This window comes from Mangifera indica, chromosome 6 (assembly GCF_011075055.1).
Source record: "Mangifera indica cultivar Alphonso chromosome 6, CATAS_Mindica_2.1, whole genome shotgun sequence".
NCBI classification, from domain to species: Eukaryota; Viridiplantae; Streptophyta; class Magnoliopsida; order Sapindales; family Anacardiaceae; genus Mangifera; species Mangifera indica.
In genome coordinates, this window is record NC_058142.1 from 17,627,215 (window position 1) to 17,637,042 (window position 9,828).

Genomic DNA, 9,828 nt, shown 5'->3' on the forward strand with positions numbered 1-9,828 from the left:
TATTATTAATTTTTTTTTTAAAATTTAAATAGTATTATATTGGCTCCAATTAGCCACTAGATTCATGATAGTCTAAATAGCTCTAATGCGTAAAACAATCTGTTATAGTAATATGTTGTGCTGAAATAAATCGTGCTTTCATGGGCTAAGCTAAAAATGGAAAGATCAGGTATGGTTAGATTCGAATTGAGTTGAGTTTGAATTTGATTTGATTTATATATAGTTGAGTTCAAGGTCAAGCTCGTGAAAGTTAAACTCAAACTCGATTTGAATTCTATTTGACTCGTTTTTTGATATTAAAACGACATCGTTTTTAATACATATTTATCAAAACGACCTCATTTTGTATCAAAATTTTTAATTAAAAAATTTGACGAGTAGCTCGAGTTCAATCGAACTCATATAGAGTTGGCTCGTTTCTAGCTTATTCGAATCGAACTTAAGCTCAAACAGACTTGATTCGAATCCAACCCTAAGCCCAGGTCGGTTTAACTCCCCTCTCATGTCCTTGTTGTATTAATCAAAATAAAAATTTAAAAATAATGTTTTTTTCCCATTTGGGTTTTTAAATAACTTATTGCATTAAAAGTCATTTACAAGTATTTTAAAATTGTTTTATAAAAATAAAAGAAAGGAAAATTCCTTAATGTACAGATATGTTAATTTCGATTCACATTTCATATTTTAAAACTCAAATCGTACAAACTGGTCTACCAAAAAATTATGGACAAATTTAATTCTAATTATGTTTAAAACTTATTTTAATCGTTATATTAGATTGATTCAAAATTAAATTATCTGAATTATGTTAGATTATAATTTAACTATAGGGTTAAACTAATTAACTGTTATACTAATCTCAACATAATTTTAATTACATAATATTGATGTCATCAATTAATTTGGACCAATCAAGTTGCTTGATCGGCAAACTGGCATTTGACCAAGTCAGACACCCAATCTAAGTTAAAACAATTGGTCACACTAACATGTAGGTTCTATTACAAGTATCTTCATCCAATTGAATACTTTCACTATTTTCATAAAATAATACAAAACTTAAGGGAAATTAAAAGGGCAGAGCCTTGTTTTAAACTAAGTTACGTGTAAACCTAAATTTATATCTTTTAATTTTTAAAAATCTAAAATTTTATTTATAAATAAAATATTATTAAAAATTTTAGTTAAAATTAAAATGAAATTATTATTTAATAAAAAAAATTTAAAAATTAAAATTTTATTATATTTTTTTCTTCAATTAAAAAATCGATGTATCTGAAATCAATTTTAAAACCTTAAAAAAATTATTTTTAAAATTTTAGATAACAAATTATTAAATTATTAAATTTAAAAAATATAATAAAATTTTAATTTAAATTTTTTTAATTAAATAATAAATTTACTCGTAACCTTACCTAAAATTTTTAATTGAATTTTGTCCCCTTTGAATTTTAGAAAATGGGAAGGTATGAGATTGGGTTTACCCCTGCCCTGGGGTACCCTACCACATTCGTATTCTTATTTTTATACACACTTGAAAATCGAGTTTTCTGTGCTGAGCAACACAGCTCAAATTGAAAGACCTTCACTCTCCGTGGATTCGTAGCACAGGTAAACAATTCGAAACACTGGTCTTTATTTACGGCTCTTGGCTTTTTGATTGATGCATGTCAAACGTTCGATTAAATTGAACGTTGAATTTGTATTATTCATTTTTATTGTAAACATTTGTTATTCATAAGTGGGTTGTTGCCCAAATCAAGTTTTGATATGTGGGTTGCTTCCAAGAACAAGTTTTGATATATGGGTTGTTGCCAAAACCAAGATTTGATGTTGAAATACTTAGAAATTTAACCGCCTTTTGAAGAGATCGTTTCAACTTTACTCGAGTAAATTTTAATTTTCTTTATTCTTTTCATTTTAAAGTTTTGGCTTTTGATATGGGGTGTTGCCAAAAACAAGTCTTGATGTTGGAACACTTGAAACTTTACTGCCTTCTGAAGCGAATAATAACTTCATTTTAACTTGGCACTAGTAGGGTTTCATTTTTTAAATTCATTTAATTATAAAAATTTGTTTATGATACGTGAGGTGCTGTCAAAAACAATTTTTGGTATCGGAAAACTTTGAAATTTAGAGTCTTTTGGGGAGAATAATAATTGCATATTATATTCCTAGAGAGGATTCTCATAAAGTTATTTTGACAAACACCCCTTAAGGAATGACTTTGCTTCCTTAATGTTACTGTGAGAGGGCTAAGAGAGATTGATTTTGTGGAAGGATGTGTGGATTTTCTGAGAAATCAGAAGCAAAGCAACAAATTTGTGTTTTGTTTTTGACTATAAATGTGGTTTTAGAGTCTCTCAAGAGTGGTTTAACAGTTGAAAGGTAATGTGCTTTTTGTAAGAGAAAAGACATAGTAGACAGTTTTAAAATTTTACATTTAAGCGTTCTGATGATGCTTGAATGTGTAAAGTATATTATTGTCAACCTATGACAATTCGTCATTTTCATATACATATAAAGTGCATTTCTATCTGTAGTTAGCCACCAAAATCTGATTATAAGATGCATACAGAATTGTATAAATAAGCAGTGAAACATGTGTGATCCATCCTCTGTAGTATTTTCAGTTGCTGCTTTCTTATTGCTGAAATTTTTGTTTTGGCTGTAGGAGTGAGCCAATTTGTAAGTTTTACTTCTGAGCATGATCACATTAACCTAAAACTGAAGCTAGAAACTAACTAATCAGTTATTATTCTTCTTCCTTTCGGAGTTGATGGCAAACTTAACTATTTGATGAAGCACTGAATAGCTAGGAGAGCTCTAGCGGTTACTGTTGATAAATATTTACTGAAACCAAATAAACTTCTGTACTAAATACTGTGTCAAACTTTTAGAAGTGGTTTCTTGTAGTTGAAGTTTTCTATGTGTCTTACTCATTTAGTTCTCATAACATGGATATTTCTTACTTCAGGTTGAAAAGATGTCTTCAAATATTGCTCAAATACGCCTTGTCCATTCACATCCTGAGGTTTATGAACCATGTGATGATTCTTTTGCTCTAGTTGATGCACTTCTAGCTGATCGAGTTAACTTGTTAGAGCATCGTCCAACTTTGTGTATGGAAGTGGGTTGTGGTAGTGGATATGTTATAACTTCTCTAGCTCTTATGCTGGGACAGGAAGATTCTGGGGTTCACTATATTGCCACTGATATAAACCCTCATGCAGTCCAAGTCACCGGCCGTACATTGGAAGCACATGGTGTTCATGCAGAGTTGATTAACACCAACATTGCAGCAGGACTGGAAAAGCGTCTGGCAAGATCAGTTGATGTGATGGTTGTGAATCCACCGTATGTACCAACACCTGAAGATGAAGTTGGTCGTGAAGGAATAGCCTCTGCTTGGGCTGGAGGGGAGAATGGCCGGAGCGTTATTGATAAGATATTGCCCATTGCTGAAAAACTCTTATCAGAAAGAGGCTGGTTATACCTGGTGACTCTTACCACAAACAATCCTTCACAAATATGCCTCCAAATGAGGGCGAAGGGTTATGCTTCTAGAATTGTTATCCAGAGATCAACAGAAGAAGAGAATCTGCACATTATCAAGTTCTGGCGGGATTCTGATTTTCCATTGAATACAAAGGAAGTGCCAACAAACAAAACAGTTTCTTCCAGAGTAATGGAAACCCTGCTTTCGCAAGTTCAGCGATTTTCATTTAAATTAAGTAGCAGCAGCAACAGCAGCTGATGTACAAGCAACAGTGAAATGAAGATGTAAGTGTATTTACTCCAAAATCTGGATATACACCATGTTCTGTCTTCATGTCCAATGTTCATACTATTCATTTTCTTGGACCGATATTACAGGAGTGTGGAAGCACACATGTGATTATTTGGTGCCACCTTGTGCTAACTAGTTGAAAGTTCAGTGATTCAGTAATAGCAATGATTTTGTCATGATGAGGAGCAATGGCATCATGAAATTGCTGGATGAACCTGGTCTTTCATCTGGGCATGTGCCTTGTTCGGGTTCTTGGAATAGCAATAGGCCATTGATCTTATATCAACTTATAGTATCACCATTGATCAACCTTATTTATAGTTGGCTTGTCTGGTGATTACTTTTCTTTATTTGTTTAATTTTGGTGCCCTTGATTCCAATACCTACTACTTATTTATATATAGACAGTTGATAGTACATCAGAACTAAATGGCATATAGTATTGTCAACTTCACTCTCTGATTTGCATGTGCATCTCATGTACTGTATCTGTACGCGTTTGTGTATCATAATGGATCATTGATCTCATTTTGATGCTTTTAGCACCTTCTATATGTTGCATATACAACCAAGAGCCAGTCTCTGAATCTGAAGACAATAAAGACCTTGTTACATTAATCATGGCCATTACTTGCCCTCTCTTTTCCAGTATGTTCTTAACTTCATGTTTCTCACTTTGGTGCATCTGATAAAGTAGACAGTGTGGTACAAAGAGCTTTTAAGGCGCTGCAAAAATAAGTTTTGAAGCATATGTAGAAGAATATATATGATAGCATTAATGTCTAACAGATAGGTCAAAAGCTCTTTAAGAGGACACTTACAAGGCCAAAATGATGTAACAAAATCTGTACAAGATTATGTGTAACTTTCAGCACTTGAACCATATCTTCAAGTGCAATGAGGATTACTCATGCATTCGAGGACTTCTTAGTGTATCGCTGATCTTCTTCTTTGTTTGGCACTGTTCTTGTTATTATTCTTTTTGTTCCTGTTGCTGTCATTGTTTTCATCGATGGTGTTGTTGTTGCCTCCCGTGTCTCCAGAACTCTTGCATGCAACTCTTAGTGCATCTTGTGAAAAAACCTTTCCACCACGTTGTCTCACTCCGTGTGGATATGGACAAAGGATTAATTATAAAAATTGAATCTGAATGTTACTGACAGCATTTTTCTTCACTGGGAATGTTCAACTGAGCATCAATGTTTAGATCCACTTCTTGGGCAGTTGCTTGGAAGTTAGGGTCACTCTCAGCAACAATCTCCAATGCCTTACTAAGATCATTCGAGGTCAATCGAGTAAGAGCTACCCCAAGTTTTTTCTTCTCTTCGGTTGACATTTTTCTGCAGTCAGGCATCTGCAGTTAGCATTGATTGAACAAAAATATAAAATGAAGTAGAAATTGCAGTAAAACTAGGTTGTTTGACCAACCTACACTTCTGAACTATTGATTCTCTGAGCTTCTCCAATTGACTATCAACTTAAGTAAGCTGAAAACATTTGAAAATCTCAGATGAAGGCCTGCTGCATGCTGAATATATAATGCTCAAGTTATGTTGAACAATTATGACATTGGTTCATGCCTGCAAATGATGTCATACAGCAGAAGACAGTTTAACTTAACCTTGATAAAAATTGATCTGCTAAATCCCTAGCTATGTTAGCATGAACAACTTACATGGCTGTGCCTTTGCTTCATCCTTTTCTTGTCTTTTTCTCCTAGAAGTACATTAGCACGGGATGTTCACAGGATGAAGGGAAAATAAAATAAGATATATTGGAAATATCTTCATGTTTAAAGGCTAAAAGCTATAAGCAACCATCAAAATTCTTTCCACATCCAACATTTCAAGTTGTATTGTAACGATGCCAATCCCACCTTTTTGTATGCGATTTCGGCCAACGTTTATTTTTAATTTAGGGTTTGGGGAAGCTATAATTAACTTTATACTTTTTTATCATTAATTATTTTCTAACAAAAGTTATAATTTGCAAAAGAAGTAAAAACCTTCAAAGAAAAGTTTGAATTTTGCCTAAGGGGGAAAATGTAACGTACACTATTCTTTCCAATGAGATTTTATATATATATATATATATATATATATAAGTATCATTGGTGATGTGATACTATGTAATTCAATTATTTTTTATTAAGATAAAATAACACTAAATTGTATAATGATATATTTTTATTAATTGACTTTCATCTCAATATTCACTTGGTATAATTTCAAGAGAAAGATTTAGATTAAACATATTAATATGTATCATCTTCATTCGACAAAAAGACAAAACAAACTTCAGGCTAGATGAAGATAATTTGTCTTCGGCTGACCATAGAGATAATATATCAGCGTCACACAATCAAAGATTGATTGTTTTAGTGGTTGAACGAAGATGAATAGTTTTTGTCTTGTTTGAAGAGACGAAGACGATGTCCTTATCTCTACTTAAGACGAAAACATCTTCGTCCTCATCTGGCCATGGAGATAGTCACCGAGCGTTAGCATCTAACAATAAAAAAAATTGGTGAAAGCTGATTGTTGGCTGGAATGAAGACCATTGCTGAAGAAGGAGAAAAAAATTAGAGAAAAAAATATAATTTTTTAAACTTTAAGTAAAAAAAATTGTTAGTTTTTAAATTAAAATGGAGAAATGATATAAATTTTTAGGTTTTTTAAATTAACAGGTATTAGGGTTTTTGAAACCTTGTGGGTGTGTGTTTGGAGGCAGCTAAACTTTGGGTGGGAATTAGTCTTTTGGCCTATAAATAATATTACAACTAACTTTTTTCACATTTAAACGCAAACATTACACAATATATTCCAAAAATTACAAAAGGGCAAATTCCAAATCAATAAAACCATAACAATAAAGAATAACAATTACATCCTTCATTTTTCCCTTAAAAATATAAAAATCACAAAAAATACTTCACATGCTGCCTCTGAATATTACTTGTTCTTCTTCTTTTTCAGGTTTTTCAAGGTTTTGGTGGCTCAGGTTCCTCCTTTGCAGCAGCTTCAGTTTCAGTAGTTTTCTCTGCAACAACTGTGACTTCTTCTTCTTTCTTCTCTTCTTCAACAACTATCTCTTTCCCTTTAACTTCGCTTGTTTCTTCGCCTTCTGCTGCTGCTGCTGGCCCTTCTGTTTTCTCTTCGGTGACAATAAACGTCGAAACTTTTTCGAAGAGAAAGAACACCGGCCCCGGAACTACGGCTGCTCCGTACTTGGATGTTGCTTCCGCCACAGGCTTCGATCCTGGAAACTCTGTATATTCCATTACATTAATCAAACCAAATTCAATCAGTTCATCAACTTTAAATCAACCAACTTCGTAGTTAAAATATAAACTCAAAATACATAATTGTCAAAGGTACACAGATTATGTTTTGGTGTCCAGTTAAATCGACTCAAGTCATTTTAACAATTAGTCTCAGATGATTTGGGTCCATGGACAAGACCAAAAAGAAGTTAGGCCCCGAGGTAAAAGTCAAGTAAAACCTATGGACTAGAAAAGAGAGCTAAACCCTGTTATGACAGGCTAGCCTATGCATGTAAGACAAATGTCAATTGGGTTGGTGAGTTGTGGCTAGCCAGTCGGTTCATCCAGCTCCTAGGAGTGGATTGAATTCGTGCCAAGCTAAATTCGGGGTAGCTTAAGTTCATTTAAACTAGTATACACTACCATTGGAAGATTGCCCATGGATGAATAATATCCTCAGAGGATCATAAAGTCTTGTTGGAAAGACAAACAAACCACGGTATTGAGTTGAAACTCTAATTCGAGTTAGATTCTTCTAACCAAATCTCGGATCGAATCCAACTGAAAAGTGTAATAGAACCGCTTTCAACAATAATTTTTCATACCAATTTTTGCTAGCTCTTCAAGAAACTTGACTACCAAAGTGGAGTGCTTCTTCAAGCCTGCTTCCTTTGGTTCTTTAACAAGAGTCTGCACAGTTTAGAAGCAAAAAGTAAGGAGAAAGAGCCAGCAAAACACATGAAAATCCTCAGGTATAGACGTTATGATCAAAATTCTGAGTTGCAGACGTTCTGAACAGACCTTGATTTCAGTGGAAGAAGCTTCATAGATTTCAATCACTTTAGGCTGGAGCTCAGCTTTCTTCTCTTCAAACTCCTTATTAATGTCTTCCTGTACATATCAATGTTCAAACAACAATCAGAAAAAAAACAATAACTTAAAAAATATTTGATGATTTCAGCTGCAGAAGCTATCATGGATGAAAAGAAAAACCTTTGAATCATCGAAGGACTTGATGGCTTCAGCTGCAGCAGCTTTCTTGGTTCCATTTTTATCGAAAACCTTTTTGATCTTTGGAAGAACCTTGGATGTCCAGTACCCCATATCTGTTTAACCTATAGAAGCAGCAAGTGGTGAATAATGGTGAGAAAGGTGAAGAAGAAGAAGAAGAAGAAGAAGAAGAAGAAGAAGGTGATGATGATGATGATGAACTTACAATTATTCAGAGTGTTGGAAGCTTGCGTTGTGTCGTCGTCTACAAAAGCTTCGATCAAAGTCGACCTCAGAAAAACCGTCGTTCGAGCCAACCGCCCATCCAAATTTATGGCCTCATCAAGCTTATGAAGATGGCTTCATCATATAGACATGTTCACTTTTAAGTACCCCTTCCTTCCAATCTTATTTACCAATTATACCACCAAACCCTTATCTATTTATAGCATGGGCAGATCCGATTCAAATTGCTTCATATGGAATGAGGCGGTATTACTACATCAACGGTGACATTCTTCGTCTTGTTGATAATATTATTCGTTATATCAATTATCTTTTAATAATATTGTTTATCAGTTTGAATAAATTCAAGTTAAACATTATAAATTTAATCTAAGTTCAAATTAGTTTTAAATTCAATTCAAATTGAAATCATCCCTAATTTATAGTTTATTTGAGAATTTCTATTATACCACATGATATAACATCATCACTTCTACCATGTATAAATATTATGTTTAACAATAACAATATATGTACATATTTTTTATACATAATTTAAGTACAAAGATAATATATCATCAAGTGATTAGATAATTTTAAATTAAAAATAAAATAATATTTAATCACATAATAACATGTTATCAATATACTTACATTATATACCTAAAATATGTACACATAACATTGCTCGTATAATGAGATAGACTTGTGGTTTGATGGAAAAAATTTTCATTTTTCTAATTAAAACAAATTAAATAAAAAAAATCGAATGATGTGTAATCAAATAGAATTGTGACCTTGTGGCGTATTGTATGCTCTATAATTGTCGAAACTTGGGTTCAAAGGTGATTAAACCGTGATTCGTATTACTTTAAAAATATATCTGGATTCGATTATCTATCAAATCTCAATTAAAATGATTGAATCAATCAGTTTGATTTAAATATCATAATATAAATTTATTAATGTGAGTACGAAATATCAATTACAAATATTATTACCTTATTAGAATTTGAATTTTCATAAATCATAAAATTATAATTTTTTAGCAAGCTAATGTAATAATTTATTATTTAATTATAAAGAATTTGAATCTGTATATCAGTATTTGGAGGGGAGGGTATAGTCGTCCAAATGAATCTTGAATATAAGGTTGAAAAGATAGGATTTTAGAATCGAGGTTGGAGTTGTAAATAAGTGGAATATTCCTAGGCCAAAATAGGAAAAAGACAAAGATGGTGGGAGATGACAGCTGGCAATCACCTCATTCCAAGGTGGCAGTAGAAGAGTGGGGCCTCTTGAATTCTCATCTCTGTGATGTATCTCGTGTGCTGATGTTGATCTTTGACAGATCTACGTCTTGTGTGTCTCTTTTGCCTTGCTCACATGGCTTCGCTGGTTCAACCACAATCAACTCCTCGATTACCAAACATATTTATTTATTTTATTTTAAAATAGAAAATATTCGAAAATTCCTTTTGTAGGACGTCATTCCCTCCCATCTCAGGCTCCATTCGATTATATATAAAATTAAATTTAAATCAATTTAAATTGAATATAA

At 32.7% G+C, this 9,828-nt stretch overlaps 2 protein-coding genes and 1 long non-coding RNA gene across 5 annotated transcripts; 1 reads left to right on the forward strand and 2 right to left on the reverse strand.

The window, feature by feature from the left end:
* The first annotated feature begins 1,460 nt into the window (after positions 1-1,460).
* Positions 1,461-4,751, forward strand: LOC123219774 (methyltransferase N6AMT1). Of its 3 annotated transcripts, none has more exons than XM_044641758.1 (3): positions 1,461-1,611; positions 2,978-3,783; positions 4,334-4,751. In XM_044641758.1, exon 2 carries the CDS (start codon positions 2,987-2,989, stop codon positions 3,755-3,757), a length of 771 nt encoding a protein of 256 aa, XP_044497693.1. In that variant the 5' UTR covers positions 1,461-1,611; positions 2,978-2,986; the 3' UTR covers positions 3,758-3,783; positions 4,334-4,751. The 3 variants fall into 3 exon arrangements, with proteins under 3 accessions (XP_044497693.1, XP_044497692.1, XP_044497691.1); XM_044641757.1 differs by lacking the exon at positions 4,334-4,751 and adding an exon at positions 3,877-4,239; XM_044641756.1 differs by lacking the exon at positions 4,334-4,751 and having other exon boundaries at positions 2,978-4,239.
* Positions 4,717-5,710, reverse strand: LOC123219775. The gene is made up of 3 exons (XR_006502906.1): positions 5,466-5,710; positions 5,219-5,370; positions 4,717-5,130 (listed from the first exon to the last, which is right to left on the reverse strand). It is a non-coding gene; the product is annotated as an uncharacterized LOC123219775 (long non-coding RNA).
* Positions 5,711-6,558: 848 nt separating this feature from the next.
* Positions 6,559-8,429, reverse strand: LOC123219470 (plasma membrane-associated cation-binding protein 1-like). The gene is made up of 5 exons (XM_044641455.1): positions 8,269-8,429; positions 8,046-8,167; positions 7,854-7,943; positions 7,658-7,742; positions 6,559-7,057 (listed from the first exon to the last, which is right to left on the reverse strand). Exons 2-5 carry the CDS (start codon positions 8,154-8,156, stop codon positions 6,771-6,773), a joined length of 573 nt encoding a protein of 190 aa, XP_044497390.1. The 5' UTR covers positions 8,157-8,167; positions 8,269-8,429; the 3' UTR covers positions 6,559-6,770.
* Between the last annotated feature and the right edge of the window lie 1,399 nt (positions 8,430-9,828).